This window comes from Mustela putorius, unplaced genomic scaffold (genome assembly GCF_011764305.1).
Source record: "Mustela putorius furo isolate JIRA1106 unplaced genomic scaffold, ASM1176430v1.1 tig00000224_pilon_pilon_pilon, whole genome shotgun sequence".
Taxonomy (NCBI): Eukaryota; Metazoa; Chordata; class Mammalia; order Carnivora; family Mustelidae; genus Mustela; species Mustela putorius.
The window spans coordinates 24,295,801-24,319,473 of record NW_025421321.1 but is presented as its reverse complement, the minus strand read 5'-3'; the positions used below and the strand labels follow the sequence as shown (position 1 = coordinate 24,319,473).

General features: G+C 41.6%; 1 protein-coding gene across 14 annotated transcripts in view; it reads right to left on the bottom strand.

Moving 5' to 3' along the window:
* The window catches only part of EML6 (EMAP like 6), a 311,304-nt gene extending 288,635 nt beyond the window's left edge, over positions 1 to 22,669 (bottom strand). For 6 of the 14 annotated variants that reach the window (XR_006606025.1, XR_006606024.1, XM_045077840.1 and 3 more), the window contains exons 1-2: positions 22,426 to 22,660; positions 20,879 to 21,608 (exon numbers count right to left, since the gene is read on the bottom strand). Coding sequence is in view for 8 of the 14 variants with exons in the window: in XM_045077840.1 (XP_044933775.1) it covers positions 20,879 to 21,075 (197 nt within the window). In the remaining 6 variants the exon portion in view is untranslated. Of the gene's footprint in view, positions 1 to 20,878; positions 21,609 to 22,425 lie in introns of all 14 variants that reach the window. The other 8 variants (XR_006606026.1, XR_006606027.1, XR_006606028.1 and 5 more) reach the window with 2 other exon arrangements.
* Positions 22,670 to 23,673: the final 1,004 nt, after the last annotated feature.

Here is a 23,673-nt window from a genome sequence, read left to right as displayed (position 1 = left end):
CTCGCACCTTCATTCAGCGTTCCCTACTGGAACAGATGGCATTTTGGGGGTGTTTAATCTCCCAGAATAGGTGCCTATGAGTAAGATGACTCTCATAATCTTCCAGGTACCAGGAAGTATGTGCCCAAGTATGTGGGAATGTAGCCCTAATTAGGCTACACTTTCCTAGTGCCTCCACATGTTCCTTCTTACTCATTGCTCTAGCCATCTGGGTTCTGCCCCCACACTACTAGAATGAAAATGCTCTTGCCCTGACCTCTTTGGAGTCCCAGTGCTGGTCCGTCTCTTCGCTGAGCTCCAAAGCGGACCCCTATACTACCTCTAGCCCCTCCACAATACACACAGAGACAGATATCTGCTCAGCCCCTGCCCTGCCAGTCCCTGCACTCCCTGCCATCTTCCTGTCTGTCCACTCATTTGCACACCCTTTTGTGCACAAATGCCCCCCTCTCCACCATCCTCTCCTCCTAACTTAAAGGTAAGGGTGTCTCCCAGGTTCTGTCTCGAGCCCTCGTCCTTTTCACCTCACTTGCTGTCCTTTGATGTCACAAAGGCAATCACCACAAGTGTCTCCTGGCAAGAACTCAGTCAGTGTCTGTGAGCTGAGTCTCACCCTCATCCATTTTGGCAGCCATCCACATGACAGCTTGTCTGCTCTGGGTCTCAATCCGCCTACCTGCTCTGACCACCACCACTGCCCCCCCCCATTAAGGGGTGACTTGGAGACTTCAACTCTAGCTTAACATTTTTCACGTTGGGCTTCTTAGGTAAGGTAACTGTGCTCTCTCTGTCTCTCCTTCCTGGTTTATGGTCTCCACGTAACAGAAAGAGCATGGCTTTGGAGCCCAATAAAAATGGGTTCCAAACCAGTTCTGTTCATTTCTTGCTATGGGACTATACCTTTGAACTTTTGCAGGATTATGGGGAAAATTTTTATATGTGAAATATTTATATGTATGGGGGTTCTAAAACTTACTTAGAGTCCAGTGAGCTTTTTTTTTTTTTCTCTATCTCTCTTCAACTTACTTTGCAAAGTTCCTTACATGTTTTATCTAGTTAAGTTTTCATAGTAACCTACCAGTAGGACTAGAGCAAGAATCTGAGGCTGGCTAGGTGACAACCAATAAGTAGCACAAACAGATGCAAACCAAGGTCTGACCGGCTCTGAAGCCCTAGATCTTTCCACTTTATAAAGTGACTCCAGGACCCAGAGGAGCCAATAGGTTGAGCAAGTGAGGCAAGGAGACACACAAATGGAAAATTATAGCATAGTGTGAGAAGAGAGGTGTGGAGAAAATGCTGTGCGGTTCCAGAGGAAAGAGGCATTGATTCTGTCTCAAGAAATCAGAGAAGGCTTCACAGAGATTGTGTACTGGAGTTGCCTCTTGAATCAGTCTGCCCCACAGACAGATCAGGAAAGGCATTCTAAGCAGCAGGGCCGTGAGCAGTAACAGGAAACTGTCTGAGTCACTGCCAAGAGTAGAGTGTCATGGCAGTAATGGTGGAGCAGGGCCGGGGACGGAGTTGTGGTTGGGTGATGATGGCAAAAATGTAAGGTGGGGCCATGCCCCAGTGTTTAAAGCCCAGTCCACCAGCAACAGAGCCAGCAGGAATTTTGAAGCAGGGCAGGGACATTTCAATCTGTGCTTTCAAAGGATAATTTCAAGTGCTAGTATTGTGCAGGAATTCTGGAACCCAGAACCACTTGAGGAAGCTTGTTTTGAGGTTTTTTTGTTTGTTTGTTTGTTTGTTTGTTTGTTTTGATTTGTTTTGTAACTTGGTTTGTGTTCTTATTATGAATGTTAACTTTGATCATCTGATTAATATGTTGTCTGCCAGGTTTTTCCACTGTAGTTACTGTTTGTCCTTAGTGATTAGTAAGTATCTTGTAGTGAAGTCCTATGTAAATACCACGTTCCTCAATAAACTTTCATAGCTGGTTATATCATCTACTGATTTTCTAACTCCATCATTCCAGCTATATTTAATAGCTGATGTTCTACCCAAGAAGGAAGGAAGGAAAGAAAGGAGCTTTCTTTTCTCCCCATAGTTATTTATATCACTACAGATGTACACATTTTCCTTTTATTCATTGATTTATGATTTGTACTCAAATTTTCCCAGATGTGGCCAATGGAAGTCCCTTTAAGTTGGCTCTTATGTCATTTTAACATTTCCCCCACTCTTTGAGCATTGCTGTACTTTCTGGCATAAAAAGATATTCATAAACTCATCTTCCCTGTCCCAGACCTAGACTCAGCCTTTTTTGTGAGAAGTTCTAATCTTTTTGAGGAGAATGGTATTTAGAAACCAAGTTCTGGGTGCTAAGTGTATTCCTAATGCTGATGTGTCATTGCGTGTCAGTCCTCTCAATGGACAGAGCAAGGAAATTGTGTGTGTGTGTGCACGTGTGTACGTATTTATATACACCTATCTCTGTATTTCTATGAGAAAATTCTTTAAAATTTCTTGGCCAGCTCCTAATCAGACCAGAATTTTTAGAGTGTGCTCATAAATCTGATTTTTTTTTTTAAATTTTAGCCAGGTTTTCAAACAGAGGATTGAGTAAGGGACTGGTAGCAGGGCCAGCAAACCAGTCCAGAGGCTACTAGAACTGTTCAGACAACAGTTAACACGGTTGTGAACTGGGACAAAAGCAGCAAGACACAGAGAACATGACCAACCATACCTGGGGCTGACTGGATAATGGAGATGGAACAGGGAGGGAGTGAGAGGCACTCAGTGTTTCCCTCTTAGATAACTGTCATTGCCATGGCCCACACACTGTCATTTATACAGTCAGCACTGAACACATGTTTATTTAATTGAACATCCTCTCACTTTCCTCCTATAGATTATATAAAAATCCAAGTGACATTCTGGGAAGAAAATAATTATAAAACATTCTACAGTTTATGTCTCTTCCATTGCATTTCATCATATGGACTAAAAACTGAATGTTACTCCAGGAAAGAAGGATGACTCGTGAACTCACTGTCAGCAGGGCAGGCTCTCGCATAGATAAATACAGCCTGACCAAAGTGATTGTGTTCATGCCTACTAATAGACCCGCAAGGCTTTTTACCAAGAAGCAATGTCTGTAACAATATCTCTTATAGTCAAAAAAAAAAAAAAAAAAAGAGCTAAAATATGCTCGAGGTAGAAGTCATTAAGCAGAGATGACTGCTCACTCTCACGGCAGCATAAAACTCACTGGAGCATGAGCCAGATATATAAAAGAAATGTAAGAAGAAAAGTAAAGCTAAAAGCAAATGACCCTTGAATTCTAAGTGCTATAACAGAAAGTTTAAAACACAGACGAAAGTACATCCCAGAGAAAAATAACCATTCCTACTGTTTTGCATAGTAAAAGCAATCCATCAGTGATCTTTCATAGCCAAGTCCGTGGGGCCCTTTCCCAGACTTATACAGGTGTACTCTGTTGGGACTGCGGAGGTCTCCTTTACATCCTCTCTGCTCTTGGCCACCAGGGCACTCTACTTACCTGGTTTTCCTCCTACTCTGGAGGAGTGTTCCCATCTGTCACAAGCACCTCTTTCTCTGTTAATCTCCTTAAAGTTGATCATCCTCAAAATCCTTTTTTTTAAATATTTTATTTATTTATTTGAGAGAGAGCACAAACAGGGGAGAGGGAGAGGGAGAAGCAGACTCCCTGCTGAGCAGGGAGCCTGAAGTAAGGCTTGATCCCAGGACCCTGAGATCATGACCAGAGCTGAAGGCAAACGCTTAACAGATTGAGCCATCCAGGCGCCCCAGTCATCTTCAAAATCCTAACCTTGGCCTCTTCTCTTTCCTTCATGTGGTCTCTGAGTCCTCATCAACTCCTGCATGCCCTCTGCAACTGCCAGAGCTCTTCACTGAGCAAAGGACCCATATATAGGTACAATCACCTCTAGGATGTCTTACAGACACCTCAATCTATCTATGTTGAAAGTTGAACTCACTACCCCCCTGACCTTGAATGTGCTCCTCAATCTGTTTCAGTAAATGATAACTACCATCCAACCAGGTGACTATGACAGAAATCTGACCAGTACCGTACATGTTATTTCTCTCCCATTGTCTATCTCTAATCACCAGAAACCTAGAATCTTCAGAATACATACATTGCTTTTTTTGCATTACCACCATAATGATCTCACTCCCGAATAACTTCAAGTCTCTCTACTCTGCAATAATCCATTATCCACCCTACAACCTAAGTAAACAGCCCAGAGCCTAAATATAACGATGCTCCCTCCTCCAAAAAGTCTTCTCTGACCACCCCTCCCTCTCATGAATGAGTTAGGTATATGCCTTAAGGCTCTTACATACTTTGAGTTATTGCAGAACTGAACACACCAATCCAGCTGATCCTTTATTTATGAGTATTGCTCTCAAGATCATAAATTCCTCAAAAGGAGATCCATATAATTCACTGTTGGGTCCCCAGCACCTAGCACAGTGAATGACACATAGTAGACACTCAAGAAATCTTTCTTCTAAATCACTTTTATTCCTCTAACCTAGGAGTTCTTAACCTGGAGCCCAAGTACCCCTTAATAGAATTCAGGAAGATTTATGTACTTACTTGGGCTAAAAACTATTAAAAAATCTTTACTTTTACCAGCTTGTAACAAACTTTAGTATTTCCTATCATTCTGAGTGTTGGCAACAAATTATAGTAATTTCAGTGGTACCACCACCTTGAGACCAGTAACATCACAGATATTTTCATATTACATTACAGCTGTAGCAGACCTCTCAAACACCAGGTACAGTCATCACTACTTTGAAATCATAATAATTAAAACTGCTAGACCTTTCAAATGTATCAGTTAATAAAGCATATGTAATTTATCACATTAAATAACTGTATTTCAAAAATAGTTAATTTTCTTTACAATCCTATTTATGTATTTTATTTTATGCATTAGCAGACATTATTCTGTAATAGTGGGAGTATAAATTGATATATGCTTTCTGGAGAACTAGCTGGCAGGGCCTAGCAAAACTGATCCTATGTGCAGCCTGTGCCCCAGAAAATCCACTCCTACATGGAATTGCATATATATGTCTACTTGTACTAGAATGGTAATAGTATCCAAAAGAAACCAGAAACCACGCAAGTGCCCATCTACAGTAGAATGCCTAAAAATTCTATTTCTACACAACAAAAAATACAGAAGTGAGAATAATCATGTACAAACACAGATGAATCTCATATAAAGAATGTTGACTGAAAGAAGCCAGACACAAAAGAATGCATACTGTACAGTTCTCTTTTAAAGTACATTAGGCAAAATTAATCTACACTGTCAGAAGTCAGAATAGAGGTTAACTTTGCAGTGGGGGTTACAGTTGGAAGAGGGCACGACGGGGTCTCTGTGGTGCTGGTAATGTTCTAGTTCTTGGACGTGGATAAAGGTTATAAGTACATTGGTTTATGAAGATTGATCCAAATGTGAACTTTTCAGTATCTATAGAAAAGGACAGAACAAAACAGACCTATTATTCTGAGATGGGATCCATACGTTTCACAGTCGGTCAAAGAGGGTCTAAAAAAGAAGTCCTATTCTAAGCAGAAATTCCAAGGGGGTTATCTTAAAATGAACAAACACCAGTCATCACTTATTCATTCAAAAAATACTTATTAAGCATCTTCTACATACCAGGCACCATTCTGGGCATTGCAGGCCAAAGAGTGACCAAAACAGTCCTGCCCAAATACATCTTAAATTCTAGTGAAGAGAGATAACAAGGAACAAAATAAATAAGAGCTAAGGAGAAAAATAAAACAGGGATGGATAATAAAGAATGCGTTGGAGAAGGATCTGAATGTTAAATAGGGTAGTCAGGGAAGTCCTCATTGAGAAGATGACATCTTTGCAGGGACCTAAGGGAAGTGAGTAAAGTCACATGGATGTCTGGAGGGAAGAAGGAGCCAGACAGAAAGGAGAGTTGAATGCAAAGGCCCTAGGGCAGAAAAGCACCTGGGTTTTTGAGCAGCAGATAGGAGGTCAGTGTGGCTGGGGCGAGGCAAGGCATGGGGAGAAAACAAGTTAGATCACAGAGGTAATAGGAGGCCAAATTCCCATAGAGGCTTACAGGCCATTTGGCTATTATTCCAAGGATTCTGAGCAGAGAACTGACACGACCTGACCTCTGATGCAACCAGATCACCTGGCTGCTGTGTTGAGAACAGAATGGGAGGGCATGGATGCAAGTAGGGAGGAGGCAATGGGTAAGAGGTCTTGCAGAAAGAGCATGGCATAAGAAGAGAGAACAGATGCCATGAGGAACACAAACACATACACTCATTCAGACAGACACACAGATGCATTATTTTTGTCATATTTGCTGCTGCTGTTACTGAAATGGCTGCGAGCAATTTGCAGCCTTCATGACTTCACTCCTCAATAGTCTAGCACATATCTCCTAAGACAAGTGCTTTCTCCTACATAACCACATTGCTACAATTGAATTCTGTTATTAAACTAATATGTGGGCTCATATTCAAATTTCACCAACTGTCCCAATATCATCAGTTATAACAATTCTCCCCACCCCAATGCAGAATTTCATACTGCACTTAGTTGAGTCTCTTTAGTCTCCTTTAATCTGGAACCGTTCTTCAATCTCTCTTTTATGAGAATGACAATTTTTTTTTCTTAATTTTTCTTTTCTGCAAAGTACAGACCAACTGCATTGAAGAAATTCCCTTACTTTGCATTGGTCTATTTCCTCATGACCAGCCTTAGGTCATGCATTTTGGGCAGGAAAACCTGATGAGCAATGTTAAGAGGGCCCTATATATAAAAGGTGGACTTAGAGATCAAGGTCCGTGAGGGAGGTGAGAGAAAAACCAGGGGGGCTACAACCTCCAGGACAGAAAAGGAAGGATATTGAATAAAGGGTGACCAACTGTACCCAATGCTGTGAAGAGATTAAGCTGGACAGGACCCCATTTGACAGCAGAGGTCACTGGGGCCCTTTCAGAGAAAGACTGCAGGGGCTGGTAGAGGGAGAGGCCAATTTTTTATGTTAAGGAGTAAACAAGAGATAAGAAAAAGGCAGTAAAGAAGACAACTCAGAATCACCACACTTTAATTAGAATGGATTTTAGAAGGGTCTTAGAGATCACATAGTCAGCTGGCTCATTTTTAGATGAGGCCCATATTAAACACCATGCCCACAGTCAGGCATCTGACTAGATTCCCCCAGGAACTGGTTCCCCATACGATGCCATGCTCCTGCTTCTGAGAAGTTTGTCATTGAAGAAAAAAGGCGTGGGGAGGATTCTCAAAGAAAAGGTTAATATAAATAAAGTAGAAATATTCTAACTTTAATGATCTTCCTAAAATGTAAATCAGCCTTTTTAAATGTTTAAATCCTCCCACTGGTCCCCATAATTTGTGGGAGGAGCTGTAAATCCCTTTGCCATCCAGCTGCAGGCCACTTACTCAGCTTAATCTTCCATAGTACCTTCTTCACTCCCACAGTGCTAAACCACTTACTCTCTCTTCAGGGGACCAGGCTCCTGAACCCCTGAGCCTTTGCACAAGCTGTTCCCTCCTTGGTGTTCCCTCTTTCCCCGATTTTTCCATCTGGCCTGCCAAATTGCTTGTCATCCTTCAAAAGTCACTTTCTCCAGGAGGCCTGTCCTTGAACGCCTACTTCTATATCTTTGTGTGAAACTCTTCCGGGCCAGGAAAGACTTTGCTTCATTTAGAGCCAGCAGATGCTACTTTACAATCTCTGCAAACATCCTTTTTACAAACGTTACCTCATATTTTCAAAAGTTGCTTAAAAGATGGCCATGTTTCCTAAAACTAAAAAGATATAAATCAAAATTTTCCTCATAACACAGTCAAAAAATCTTTTTTTGAAAGCGGTGGGTTTTTGTTTTTTAAGATTTTTATTTATTTATTTGTTTGCCACAGACAGAGAGACAGCGAGAGAGGGAACACAAGCAAGGGGAGCAGGAGAGGGAGAAGCAGGCATCCTGCTGAGCAGGGAGCTCAGGGGGCTCCATACCAGGACCCTGGGATCATCATCTGAGCTGAAGGCAGACACTTAACGAATGAGCCACCCAGGTGCCCCAACACAGTAAAAAAATCTTAAGTAATTTAAAAAAAAAAAAAGGCGTTTCATTCATTGTAAGATCCATGCACATTATTCAGAAGAAAAACATTGTGTCTTCAATGGCTGGATTTTCCATGTGGACCAGGAAAACAGAAGGAAAGAGCTAGATAGGATTCGGAGTCTGATTTAACAGCAATGCAGTAATTGGTCATTATTGCCATCCGAATTTTTTTTAAAAACAAAATTCTGAATCCTGCCTTGACATGACAGCTGACAACATATTTTCAGGATTTTCTCTTTGTGAAGTATGTATAGAAGGAGTCCTATAGAAATATCATCTTCTTTTCACACCTCTCAAATAATTTGAGATATGAAGAACTAATGACAAATAAAAATATGTTAAGGACTTACTAAGCAACATGTGCCATACAAGGGAACATACTCAGAACTCAGACCAGGTTGAGAGATGGGTAAGTCAACAAATGCAACACAATGCAATGATTCCAGAAGGCAGGTACTTGCACTGTGGCCTGGACATATAGAGCAAGAAGGGCCTAAAATAGGCTTTTGAGTTGTCAGAGAAGGCTTGGGGGTGGGGGGCAGTGGAGGGGAGGTAACACTACACTGAGGTTGAAGGCAGAATGAGATTGTACAGAAGTGAAGGGTCATTGCAGGCAGCCAAAATGGCACATGCAAAGACAAAGATACACAAAATAGGAAGCTGGGCTTGGGGAACTGCGAGGAGTTTGATGTGGCTGGAGGATGTTATAAGGACAGCGAGGAACATTGGGATGGAGGAGGAGCTAGAAACCAGATTGTAAGAAGCCTTGGAGACTCTGCTAAAGGAGCTTGAACCTTATCCTGGGCAACCAGGAGCCTTAGGTAGCTTCTAAGTCTGGCTTTAGGAAGAGTCATTTTCAACGCCTGTTAGATAGTCAACCTCACAAAATCATCTAAGGGTCCATGCATGTCACTCATAGCCAGGGCTGGTGTTCAACAGATGTGCATCAAATGACAGTACAGACAAAAGGTTGATATCCAGGGCACCTGGGTGGCTCAGTGGGTTAAGCCGCTGCCTTCAGCTCAGGTCATGATCTCAGAGTCCTGGGATCGAGTCCCGCATCGGGCTCTCTGCTCAGCAGAGAGCCTGCTTCCCCCTCTCTCTCTCTGCCTGCCTCTCCATCTACTTGTGATTTCTCTCTGTCAAATAAATAAATAAAATCTTTAAAAAAAAAAAAAGGTTGATATCCAGGATCTATAATGAACTCCTCAAACTCTACACACACAAAACAGACCATCATATCAAAAAATGGGCAGAAGATATGAACAGAGACTTCTCCAATGAAGACATACAAATGGCTATTGGACACATGAAAAAAATGTTCATCATCACTAGCCATCAGGGAGATTCAAATTAAAACCACATTGAGGTATCACCTTACACCAGTTAGAATGGCCAAAATTAACAAGACAGGAAACAACATGTGTTGGAGGGGATGTGGAGAAAGGGGAACCCTCTTAACTGTTGGTGGGAATGCAAGTTGGTGCAGCCTCTTTGGAGAACAGTGTGGAGATTCCTCAAGAAATTAAAAATAGAACTTCCCTATGACCCTGCAATTGCACTCCTGGGTATTTACCCCAAAGATACAGAAGTAGTGAAAAGAAGGGCGATCTGTACCCCAATGTTTATAGCAGCAATGGCCACAGTCACCAAACTGTGGAAAGAACCAAGATGCCCTTCAACGGAAGAATGGATAAGGAAGATGTGGTCCATATACACTATGGAGTATTATGCCTCCATCAGAAAGGATGAATACCCAACTTTTGTAGCAACATGGACGGGACTGGAAGAGATTATGCTGAGTGAAATAAGTCAAGCAGAGAGAGTCAATTATCATACGGTTTCACTTATTTGTGGAGCATAACAAATAGCATGGAGGACATGGAGAGTTAGAGAGGAGAAGGGAGTTGGGGGAAATTGGAAGGGGAGGTGAACCATGAGAGACTATGGACTCTAAAAAACAATCTGAGTGGTTTGAAGTGGTGGGGGTGTGGGAGGTTGGGTACCAGGTGGTGGGTATTATAGAGGACACAGATTGCATGGAGTACTGGGTGTGGTGAAAAAATGAATACTGTTATGCTGAAAATAAAAAATAAATTAAAAAAAAAAGATGTGCACCAGTATCTGTGCCGTAATGAATATGAAAATATTTCTTCACCAACTGGTAAAGAGCTGTGCCACCAAGATCACCTTGCAGGCTGTGTCAATCCCAGGAAACCTGTGAGTACCATCTGACCACCTCCCTGGTGCCTGTTAGCATAGGCCCCACTCCCATATACTCCCCTCCCTTCTCCCATCAAACCCAAGAAGTGAGAGAACACTCTCAATAGTAGCACTGGCACCCCAGTGGGCAAATGTGTGATGTCTGTTTCACTCTCAGAGGCTGTGGTCACCAGCCATTGGCCAGCATTCCCAAGAGAGACTCTGGCATGGCCTCTTATGAGAACTGGAAATTCCATGGTGTGTCTTATCACCAATATTTTGTAGTTAAGCCCTCTTAATATCCTTTCCTTACCTTTTCTCACCACTGTCCTGGTTTTTTGTTTGTTTGTTTGTTTTTCTATCAAGAAATAGTTTGCCTCCTCTTCTTATCTACCTCCTCTGGTAGAGTTGCCATTTGTTTCTTCTCTTCGCCCATGCCTCCCTTATCGGACGATCTTTCTTTTTTTAAATTTTAATTCCAGTATAGTTAATACACAGTGTCATATTAGTTTCAGGTGTACAATATCGTGATTCAACACATCCTTACAACACCCAGTGCTCATCATGATGTGTACTCCCAATCCCCCTCACCTATTTTACCCATCCCCCTACCCACCTCCCCTCTAGTAACCATCAGTTTGGATTCTACAGTTAAGAGTCTGTTTTTGTTTTTTATTTCTCTTTTTCTTCCCCTTTGCTTGCCGTTTTATTTCTTCAATTTTACATATGAGTGAAATCATATGGTATTTGCCTTTCTCTGACTGGCTTATTTCACTTAGTGTTATACCTTCTAGATCCATCCACGTCATTACAAATGTCAAGATTTCATTCTTTCTTATGCCTGAATAATTTCCATTGCATATCTATACCACCTCTTCTTCATCCATTCATCTATCGATGGACACTTGGGCTGCTATTATAGTTTGGCTATTGTAAATGATGTTGCAATAAACATAGGAGTACATATATCCCTCTGAATTAGTGTTGCACGTTCTTTGAGTAAATACCAGTAGTGCAATTGCTAGATCAATCATAGGGTAGTTTCATTTTTAAATTTTTTGAGGAACCTCCATACTATTTATCACAGTGGCTGTACTTGTTCGCATTCGCACCAACAGTACATGAGGGTTCCTTATTCTCCACATCCTCACCAACACTTCTTGTCTCTGGTGTTTCTGATGTTTCTGATGTTGACAGGTGTGAGGTGACATCTCATTGTGGTTTTGATTTGCAGTTCCCTGATGATGAGTGATGTTCAGCGTCTTTTCATGCGTCTGTTGGCCATCTGTATGTCTTCTTTGGAGAAATGTCTATTCATGTCTTCTGCCTATTTTTTGACTGGATTATTTGGGGTTTGGGGGTTATATAAGTTCCTTATATTTTTTGGATATTAACCCTTTATCAGATATGCCATTTACAACTATTTTCTCCCATTCAGTAGATTGTCTTTTAGTTTTCTTGGTTGTTTCCCTTGCTGTGCAGAAGATTTTTATTTTGATGTAATCCCAATAGTTTGTTTTTGCTTTTGCTTCCCCTGCCTCAGGATACACATCTAGAAAAATGTTGCTATGGCCAATATCATTTAAATCACTGCCTGTGTTCTCTTCTAGGATTTCTATGGTTTCAGGTCTTACGTGTAGGTCCTTTATCCACTTTGAGTTTACTTTTGTGTGTGATGTTTCATTCTTTTGCATGCTGCTGTCTAGTTCTCATAATACCATTTGTTGAAGAGACTATCTTTTCTTCATTGCATACTCTTACCACTTTATCAAAGATTAATTGACCATATATGTGTGGGTTTATTTCTAGGCTTGCTATTCTGTTTCATTGATCTATGTGTCTATTTTTGTGCCAGTGCCACACCACTTTGATTACTACAGCTTTGGAATATAATGTGAAGATCTGGAATTGTGGTACCTCCAGCTTTGTTTTTTCAAGATTGCTTTGGCTATTCGGGGCCTTTTGTAGTTCCATACAAATATTAGGATTATTTGTTCAAGCTCTGTGTAAAATACTGTTGGTGTTCTGATAGAGATTGCATCAAATCTGTAGATTGCTTTGGATAGTATAGACATTTTAACAATATTTGTTCTTCCAATCCATGAGCATGAACTGTCTTTCCATTTCTTTGTGTCATCTTCAATTTCTTTCACCAATGTTTTATGGTTTTCAAAGTATAGGTCTTTCACCTCTTTGGTAAGTTTATTCCTAGGTATTTTATTATTTTTGCTATAATTATAAATATTTTCTTTAATTTCTCTTTCTGGTATTTTGTTATTGGTGTATAGAAACACAACCAATTTCTGTGTATTAATTTTGTATCCTTCAACTTTACTGAATTCATTTATCAGTTCTAGTAGGTCTTTAGTAAAGTCTTTAGGGTTTTCTATCTATAGTATTGTGCTATCTGCAAAGACTGAAAATTTTACTTCTTCCTTACCAATCAGAATGCCTTTTATTTCTTTTTGTTGTATTTCTGATTGCTATAGCTGGGACTTACAGCACTCTGCTGAGTAAAAGTGGTGAGAATGGACATCCTTGTCTTGTTCCTGACCTTAGGGGAAAAAGCTCTCAGTTTTTTCCCCCATTGAGTATAATGTTATCTTAGACAAACCTTCTTGAAGAGGCAGCCCTCTGAAATATGGCCCCACCCTGTAGGCTACAGCTGATTGGACTGGGTGGACATCCTGTCCGGTGCTAAGCCAATTAGATTCTGGAAATCTGGAATTAAGACGCAAAAGAGTGAGCAATTCAACTGGTATTGCAGGACCAAGCTGGATAGTCATGTATGCATAGGGGCTGAAATGAATTTTGGAGCAGGGTGACTATGTGCAAAATGGATCACTGACTTAAGAAGCCAGTCTGCAGTCATAGAAAATCAAAGCATATATTATCCAGAGAGAGGCAGAGATATGAATCTTTAAGAATCTGTGATTCTTACAAGAGAAAGAACTAGGGAAAGAGAAAGAAATAGCTGCCTGATAACTGTGCAATGCCTGAAAGGCCAGCCTACTCCCTATAATTGAGTTCCCAAAGATTCTCTTGTCATCTTATGATCCTCTCCTTAATTGTGTTTCTTTGAAAAAGTTTCAGTTTCTTGCACCTGATCTCTTATTTAGAAGGCATCCTGTCATCTGTGGATCCTGCTTTATTCTTACCCATAAAATCAACTCACAATGAATACAGAAAAATGTTTTAATGACCCTGTTAAATAGCAGCACACTTAACATGAATCCTTGTGCCTTAAAATAATTCTCAATAGCTTTAGAATAACTCTCTGACCAACCTATTTATGTAGTGCCAGTCCAGAGAAAGATTCTTATATCTCAGTGAGTTATTGCTGGCCTACCACACCCCTCCTTCATGCTGTTGGGGAAAGGGGTGGTAAAATAAATAAATAAATAAATAAAATTTAAAAAAAAAAAAAAACTAATGGCAACTGTGGAATACTTCAACTTCTGGGTTGAAGTCAGCCAGGTACATGCCTCCCACTGGGGAAAGAAAGAAATGAACTGATAAAGCGGTAGAGGTCAAGGGGCACAATCTCTGACTACTCCCTCTGCTTTCCCTTCTGCTGCCTCAAGAGATCTGTCTCCAGCAGCAAGTCCAAAGGCTGAAAATTCATTTTTAAAGAGCAAGAATCTTTGGGAATAAACAAAGCCAATGTATAGACTGTTGCTGGTCCCTAAACCAGCAGTTACTAAATACTGCACTGGCTCCTCAAAGTATAAATATGGTTTTATTCTTTAAATATATAAAAATCTAAACATCCTTATAGTTTCTAACACTATCTTTTCAATCAGGATAGCAACCAAAGCACAGATTTCTATTACTTCTAAGTTAATCTTTGTAAAGATTGTTTCAGTTTCTGGGTCTCCAAATGTTCAGTATCTTCTCAATGAGAAGGATGGACCTCTGCTAGGGGAATTAAAGGTTATAGACATCCAAGACAAATCCAAGAGGAAAGAATAGTCCTTTCAATAGAAAGTGTTGGAACAACTAGATATCCACATGCAAAAGAATGAAGTTGGACCCCCCCCCCCTCACCTCACACCATATATAAAAATTAACTCAGAATGGGTCATTTGCCTAAATGTCAAAGCTAAAACTTTTAGAAGAAAATGTAGGCATAAATCTTCATGACTTAAATTAGGCAATGGTTTCTTAGATTTAACACTAAAAGTATAAGGGACAAGAGAAAAAAAAGAAAAATTGGACATCATCAAAATTTAAAACTTTTGTGCTTCAAAGGATATCATTAAGAAAGTGAAAAACTTAACTCACACAATAGGAAAAAATATTTTCAAATAACAGATAAGGACTTATATTCAGAATATATAAAGAACTTCTACAACTCAACAATAAAAAAAAAAAACAATTAAAAATGGGGATTTGAATAGAAATTTTCTCCAGAGAGAATATACAAATTGTCGATGAATTATGAAATGATGATCAATATTATTAATTAATAGGGAAATACAAATCATAATCACAATGAGATACCATTTCACACCCAGTAGGATGGCTATAATCAAAAAGACAGAACACAATGACTGTTGGCAAGGCTGCAGAGGAGATGGCACTCTCAGACATTGGTGGTAGGATTTTACATTGCTTTGGAAAACAATTCGACAGACTTCAAAAAGTTAAACACAGAGTTACCATATGATTCAGCAAGTCCACTCCTAGGTATACCCTCAAGATACTAGAAAACACATGTCTACACAAAGGCTATGGACATCTCTTCCATTGCTCACAGGGACAAGCCATCTCCTTAACTTGTTCCAATCAGTGCCTGCTTGGTTCTTTCTGGAACATTTAGAACACAGGGCTAGGTACCATCTTAGTGAAAAAAAAAAATCTGTTAATTTAAGAATTTAGTAAACGTATAGACCATATATATTATTAAAAGTCTATTTAGTTATAGCAATCTCATCTGGGTTGAAAAAAACAACACTGGTCCACTGAGCTCTGAAACATACTAGTGAGGTCCCTAAAACCTTGCTGTGGCCTATGACCAAAAGCATTAGCATAACTTGGGAGCTGGTTAAAAATGCACATTGTGAGGCCTCAAAGCAGACTTACTGACTTAGAAGCTAGATTTTAGCATATGCTCAGGTGATGCCTAAGAACAATGATATGTGAGAAGAAATATCTGCTCTCAAACTCTTTAATTACACTTAAGACCAATCCACATATGACAGATTTGGGCTAAAACTACAAGAGAAGTCTGACTATTGAAAATGTGTAGTTTGGTGGCTTAAGGATGGATTTCTATGTGGTTTCAGGAAGAGAAAGTCCCAGAAGCAAAGCCAGCAAGCCAAAGCCAGCAAAGCCTTCCCAGCAGCTTCCTTTTTTTGGTGGCAAGAATGTCACCTATATTGCCAAAGTGTTCATATCCAAATCCTTGTGGGTAGAAGAGGCCTTAGGACAGCTCTGCTTAGAAATGCGGCCATGGAACAGTTTTTCACTTACCACAGTATAACCTACATTCTGACTGATTGTTGGTTGTGGGGCCAATATCATTCTTTGTAAGAGAGTATATTCCAGTACCATGTTTTCAAACAATGACCCATTATATAGTAACCACTTTTTCTAAATAAAAACATGGTCATACAGGGATGACTTGTGATCTCTGTCAAATAAATAAATAAAATCTTAAACACACACACACACACACACACGGTCATACATTCTGAATTAAAAACAGAGACCCACAATATGATAAGAACAAGTTTATAACAATAATTGAATGGAATATTTGTGACTGTCCAGGGAAATCTAGAACATATGGTACCAAGACCCCTGAGGCATTAATGACCTGGATGAGAAATATAATGACCTTGGTTTTTCTCTGGGTATCTACACCAGAATTCTGGGCACACCAAATTCCTCCTCACCCTGGTGCTTTCACATGTAACCTCTCCCCTGCCATGCCAGCTTTACTTACCCTAATAACAGTACCAATGTCATGAGGTTGTTAAAAGAACGGATGAGATAAATCTGTAGCACATTAAGTGCTACACTCAAGAAATGTTGGGTCTACACTCAAGAAATGTTGGCTCTGGTTATTAAATTTATTCTCATCCTCAAAAAGCTTATATACATTTATAAATGAAAATTTATGTACATTTATAAATGAAAATATTCAGAATGAAGGTACTAAATGATACATATTAAGTGAGCAGCGATGGTCACAAAAGATGCAAAACTTGGGGTGCCTGGGTGGCTCAGTGGGGTAAAGCCTCTGCTTTCAGCTCAGGTCATGATCTCAGGGTCCTGGGATCGAGCCCCGCATCCAGCTCTCTGCTCAGTGGGGAGACTGCTTCCTCCTCTCTCTCTGCTTGCCTCTCTGCCTACTTGTGATGTGTCAAATAAATAAATAAATAAAATCTTAAAAAAAAAAAAAAAGATGCAAAACTTTAGGAGTGCAAGGCACGCCTTATAAGGTCTTGTGGGAGTGGTGAAGCTGAAGCAGATGGGGCCATGCAGGGCGTGGAAACAAACAGGCCCCCTGCAGTGGGCACTCACTGTTTGCCAAACACTGTGGGGCACCTTGTATATAATCTCCACAAGCTACAAGGCAGATACCTTTAAGTCTCCAATTTGTAGATGAGAAGCTGTTTTACTGATGATAGCTAAGGCTCACAGAGGTTTAATAATTTCCCCAAGTTGCCCAACTGGTGGCAGATCTGACAACCCACCACTGTGCCATTTGTTGGGGAGAAGGGTTGATGGGGAGATAAATCATTCCAGTATGAGGCAGGAAAGAACAGAGTAATCTTTTTATATGGCAAGTGGGAAACGAACAATTTGCTTTAAAAAAAAAAAAAAAAAGGAAAATAAGGAAAGAAAAGTGGGTGAGGGCAGAAGGAATGGAAAGCTAAGGAGTTTAAGCTTCAGCTGGTGGACTACAGTCTGTTTTGTTTATGGTGCAAGTGTGTGCTTTTAATGGAATACTACTAATATCACTACTAAGAGAAGTTATTGAACATCAGCTCAGGCCCAGGTCCCCATCTAAACTATTTGCATATATTACTTTCAAAAGTTAAAATTTGCAGTTTAGGTATTATTATCCCCATTTCACAAACAAGGCCCTGAGTGGCCAAACCACTCATTCAGATGACTCCAGTAAACAGCACAGTGGGGGTTCATCACTGAGTGTGTTCAAGGTCAAAGTCGATACAAATTCCTTCCCCTGAAAGAGTATTGCAGAAAAACTTTCCTCACAATAGAGAGTGAAAAAATAAGAAAAAGGAAAATGGAGACAGGGAACTAGTGAGAAACAATATACCATTGCAGAGTAAGGAGATAAACGTCTTAAATGGAGTCACTGAAAATGGAAGGAAGGCGACAGAGAGCAAAATGTGTCCATGACCTTTTCTTTCACTTACTCCATTTGTGTCATGATTGGCTAATTGAAGTAGAAACCAAGTTAGTAAATATCCCAGTCTCCATTGCCAGCCTTGCCTTTAAGCCTGATTTGAGTCCTGCTGTTAGTCTGAGAGCAAACACTGCTTCTAGTATTTACCTGTCCTGTCACCATGCTATCAGGGCAAAAATAGGCATCATCCTCTAACTTGTTATCTGTATTGAAGGGTAATCATTCAAAAGAATAAAACTAAGCCTCCACATCCAATAAATTACATTGTGCTTCACATATCAACATTTTATAAAACCTGACTTAAACATATAGTCTGTCAAATCAGGAAGACATATATGCTAAGCTCTAGTGAGCTCTGCCAAATCCTACATTATTATTAAAGTTCATTGTGATCTCAAAGATCACATGGTTTTATAAAATGGAGTATAGTATCAATATTTGTTGGGCTGCTTTCTAGTTAATATTCTGGGGAAAGCAGCACAATAAATAAAGCAGTAGGAAATATATGCACTATGAATATAGCTTTCAAGCTAAGGCAAAAGCTAACAATTACTTACATTATCTCATTTGACAGAATCCAGAGTTAGAAGCTTGAATGATCATATAATATTTCCAAAAATCCAAAACATTTTTGCACTGAAACCTTAGCTATAGACCTCCTCATTCACTAGCTAACTACAATATGTTAAAGGGAAAATCAGTATTGTAACAAGAACACGAGTTGAAATTCATAAAGATAAAAGACCATAATTTTCCTGTCTATATTCACAACTAATACATAAAGATTGCCAATAATTTACAATATTAATTTGAAATATTCAATATATTTATGGAAATAAAATAATGAAAGAAATGCCAGTCAGCAGTCTCACTAAAGCTAAAAACAAAAGTGCTCGGCATCCTGCATTTATCAGAAAAAGAAATATGTGTAAGATAAGGCAAAATAACAGCATAAACAGTCTAATTTTACAGTCCTTAATTACATAATGATCTGTGGTTTGTGTTTAATCTGTTGGACTTAGTTTTATTCCTATGTGCAAAGACATACATGGATATTAAAGAACTCTGCTCACCTGTACATACTCAAACCTAACCAAATATCACAAAAAATTTAGCAGTAAACTCCAGTCTCTGAAGGTAGGTATACCACTACGCCACTATTCAGTGTAAAGATACAACTACCTTCATAATAGACCAGAAACGAAATTGTGTTTTCTTTCTTTTCATCACTTGAGGCTTCTTGCAAACCAGTTATACAAATAGCTCATTCACCTTTCCTTCCAGCCTGAGTGTTTAACTAAGCCATATATCATCACAATCCCACTAGTCCAGCTGCCTGTCATCACAGCGGTTTACTGCAACTCCACCCTTTCCCCCCTTCAGTTTCAACAGTGCATTTCTTTTTCCTATTAGAGAAAAAAAAATTAAGATTAGGAGTTTAAACCATCAAAGTAGTTCAGTGAACTGTCACAACAATATTATTTAACCCCAGGGAATTTTCTGTTTAATTGCCACTCTCTCTGTTCCCCCAAAGGACTACATCTTATTTAGATGGTGTAATGGAAAGCACTGCATTATGAAAGAGCAAAAACATAATAGGTTTAAATTTTTAAACATCTAACCTTTTCCCAAGTCACTTTTAATCATTTGCACCTGTGACTTAAATAATCAGCCTGGCAATTAGAAAAGCAAAATCTCCAGGACAGAATCAAGTGGGATGCCCCATTCACAACCCTCAAAGGGAGGAAAGAAAAAAGTAATTTTCTCATATATGACAGGAAGAAAGTTTTACATGTCAGCTCCACCTAATCTTGGGAATAGCAGAGCTCCTAATATTTAAAATCTTCATTTTCTAAAAGTCAAGGTTTTAAAAAATACGTATCTCACTGTATTTTTAAATATTAAGTTTTTACAGTTTGTAACAATTTTTCAACTGTAGGACTTGAAAAAAAGGGAGGGGACTGCAGAATAAGCAAAACACTAGAAGAGGGGAGCAAGACTTTTAAATCATTCTCCCAAAGGAGAAATCAAAACCATTAACATTACACCACACAACCATTTATCTCACTATGAAAGGCAAACTTAGAACACAAGCGGTAATATTCTGAAATATGATAGAAGTTGTTCTACTTCAATGGACACACCAAGTTAGGAAGGCACAAATATGGTCTCTGTCAGTTGTTGTCTATCCTCACCAAGTCATTTGCCCCATGAGTGAGGCTCCCATATGGAGATCTTTCTTAACTGCCGAAGGCTGAATGAATGGGATTCCCTGTGAACAGCATCTGGACCACACCTTGTCTGGTCACACAAGCAGCTGACCAGAGCTGAAGGAAAATGCATCTGGTCCAGAGATGACAGGAGAGGGCCAAGAATCAAAATATGCACCTCTACAATTTAACAGAGAAGGCCCCTTAACATGGCTATTTATCCAGTTGTGTTTTTCTAACCAGTCTTGGCCACCCACTGCCAGATGTTGGTCATTCCAGGGGCTGACTGGTAGGATTTTGTGGTCCAGCAGCCTTTTATAACCTCAGTGATGTTGGAGAAGCATCCATTTAGTGTATAAATATGTTTTTTGGCATTAGAACACTGCCAAGTGAAGTATTAGAGAAAAAACTCTCCACCCATTGCAGAAATTTTCCAGTTTCAAAGCATCTGGGATGAAGATTCCAAATTACCTGTAGCAAAATTTTCTTCTAGATTTTTTTTTTATCATCTTGCTTGTTGAGGAACCTACTGAGGAGCCTGCCAAAGGTGACACCCACTGTTCAGATTATTGGTCCTACATTTACCCAGTTAGGGCAAGAAGAAGTGTTTCATGGTTCCCCGGGATCCTTCCACTTGTAGCAGGAATGAACACCCAAAAAGCAGTAGGACACTCAACTCCTTAGAGATTTACAAGCCTTCCAGTGGAATAAAGAGGAAAGAGATCACTCCCTCCCCACCTGCCTGCACTCCCCACCTTTTTTCTGCCCTAGCCTTAGAATCAGCAGCCCTTCTGTAATTCCATGGAGTTCCAGAGAGAATCCTTTACTCCAGAGGGCTCCAGATCTGACTCCAGAAAAGCGCGTTTGGTCATCCTTTCCTCACCCTTCTAGTCTCCACACCCAACCCTTCCCCACGACCCCAGGCCACCACCTTACCTGATAATGTCGTCGTTGTGTCCCAAGAAGAATTTTTGGCTGTGCTCTCGGGTGTTGTAAACCACCCCGACCCCAGCCACAAAGTAGACCACCTCCTTGCCGGCGGTGTAGTACAGGTTGTTACGGCACTGGTGACCCCGGTACCCGTACACCCACTCCAGCCGGAGCTGGCAGCTGGGAGCTGTCCGATCCGCCATGATAAGCCGACCCCACTCGCCCCCCGGCCCCCCCGCGCGCGGGTCCGCGGCCCCTGCGCGCCGGGTCTGTACTCGCCAAGACTCGGGCTGCGGAGGACCTGCAAAGGCTCAGTGTGCAGCGCCAAGCGCTGATTTCCGCGGCGACGCACAGACACAGCCCAGTGCGCCCGCCACCACCATCATCCGCCACCGCTGCCGCCGGAGACAACACGCCGGTGCGCGGCCGCCAGACCCCGCCGGGCGCCGGGGCTCCCTCTCCCCGGGCAAGGCGTCTTCGCGAGCGCCAGCACCCGCACGCGCGCTTCACTGCACCTGCGGGCTTCGGCCCCCAGGAGAGGTTCTTGGGAGGGTCACCCCGCCTTTTAGATCAGGCATCTGCATATCCAAACACCGATTACCCAGTTCGCTCACTGAAGTTTGCGGTGCGTGGGGGCTTCGCAGCAGGCAATGGGATTTATTCTGTGACAGCTTTGATTTGACAGAGAACCCGGGTAAGCTTTGCCATCACCATCGTTGGATCCGAAACTGACAGTCTATACCCAGAATGCAAGAGAGAGGAAGAAAGAAACAGATTTTTTGTATAAGTCACCAGACCAAGAAAATGATCCCCAAACTAACAAGTTTTTTGTTTGTTTGTTTTTGTCAACTGGCCTCCCTTGTTCCCCCCAGATCCATCTCCTTAATGATATTAAATATGCCCTAAATGCTTCTGGCTGATAATGATTTGAGAGAATACTTTCTGTTTCCCCATTAAGTCAGGGCGAATATGCAAAGGTCATTTTTTAGATGCTCCCAATTTAAAATTCATAGCTTCCTTGAACCATCTCTTGGCCGGAAAAAAATAAAATAAAAATGAAAACATAAAGAACTTAGCATTTCTCACAAATCAGCAACTCCAACAGCAAGCATCGTAGATTTTTTTCTGAATTGGAGGAAACAAGACACTAGTGCAATTGGAGGCAGGAAATTGCTACCTACTAATGCTCCTAGCTCTTACTAATGCTACTAAAGAAATTAATTAACAAGTGGTAAAAAAAAAAAAAAAAACGTGTACTTCCTCTTCAGGAGGGTCTGATCTATCTACGGGGACCCCTGGGCTCAAGGGTTAGCACCAGTCCGGCGGGGGGGGGGGGGTGGTGCGGGGGTACGGGGACAGAGATGCCCCCCCATCCCATTCCGCAACGTGCGCACACACATCTCGGTCTTCGGCAGCCCCAAGTCCGAGGGATGCCAGCCCCCAGGGACAGCCAGACCCGCGCGCACTGCCTCTCTGTCGGTGTCCTGCACTCCTTCCTCCCACACCCGAGCCAGCCTCGTCCGCAGAGCAGCCCAGCTCTCTCTGCTTCTAACCTCTGCTCGGAGCGGGCACCGCCAGCACGTTCCGGATCTCGCACTGAGGAGCGAAATCCTTTGGCTGCCCTCCGTTCCCCGCCTCCCGCACCCGAAGATAGGCTTCGTCACTGGGGCGCCGCGGGAGACAGGTTCTTCCTTCAGCCGGGGCTCCGGGGGCGGGGCCACAGCGCCGCTTGCGGGAACCGCGGCGGCGGGTTACTAGGCGAGATCACGGCGCTTGGAAACCGCGACGCCCTAGAGCCTAGAGCCGCCCCCTCTCTCTCTCCGCCCATGTACCCCCCCCTTTCCCGATGCATCCCGGGAATTGTAGTCCCTTCAATGCCGGCTGGGTCGGGAAGCGCGCGGAGCTGGACCACAAGTCCCAGAATTGGGCACGCCCAGTGGGGGCCGTGGAGAGACCGTTACCAGCGTCGGCGGCTGTTGCGGTTCTCCCGCTGTGCAGAGGAAGGCGTATCAAGGGCAACTGCTTGTCAGCGCCTTGCGTTCCCTAAGTGACTGAGGCGGCGGCCGGCGTGCGTGTGTATCTGTGAAGAGCAGTGGAGTTAGAGTAGAGACAATCTGTGTGGCCCACCTCGAGAATTTCTTCTGCACCAGTCGCTGAAGGCTACTGTAGCTAGCTGACCAAAGCCCAAGTTTGTTTTCTACTTAAATTTTCCATTTTGGTCAGATGGATTCTAATATGTTAACAAAGTGCGGTGCTGCCACCTTTAAGAAAAATGCTGGGGGATGTGGTCTCACTCTGCCCTAAGAGCCAGCGCCTTCCCATGAGCTACCTCCCAAGTTGCTTGAGGATAACCAGATTTTGGAAATGGGGAGGTGCCCACACCACAAACAACCAGCCTTGGCCTTCAAAGTCAGATGCCTGAGGCATTCCTCCTAAAACTGGCCAAACTGAATTATGAATTCTGATGTAGTCCATTTTTTTCCTTTTTTTATTAACATATAATGTATTATTTGCCCCAGAGGTACAGGTCTGTGAATCATCAGGCTTACACATTTTATAGCACTCACCATAGCATATACCCTCCCCGATGTTCATAACACAGCCACCCTCACCCTAACCCCCAACCCCCAGCAACCCTCCGTTTGTTTCCTAAGATTGAGTCTCATGGTTTGTTTCACTCCCAATCCCATCTTGTTTCATTATTTTCCCTCCCTACCCGCTATGACCCCCCCCCCAACGCTGCCTCTCTGAAATTCCTCATATCAGAGATCATATGATGGTCTTTCTTTGATTGACTTATT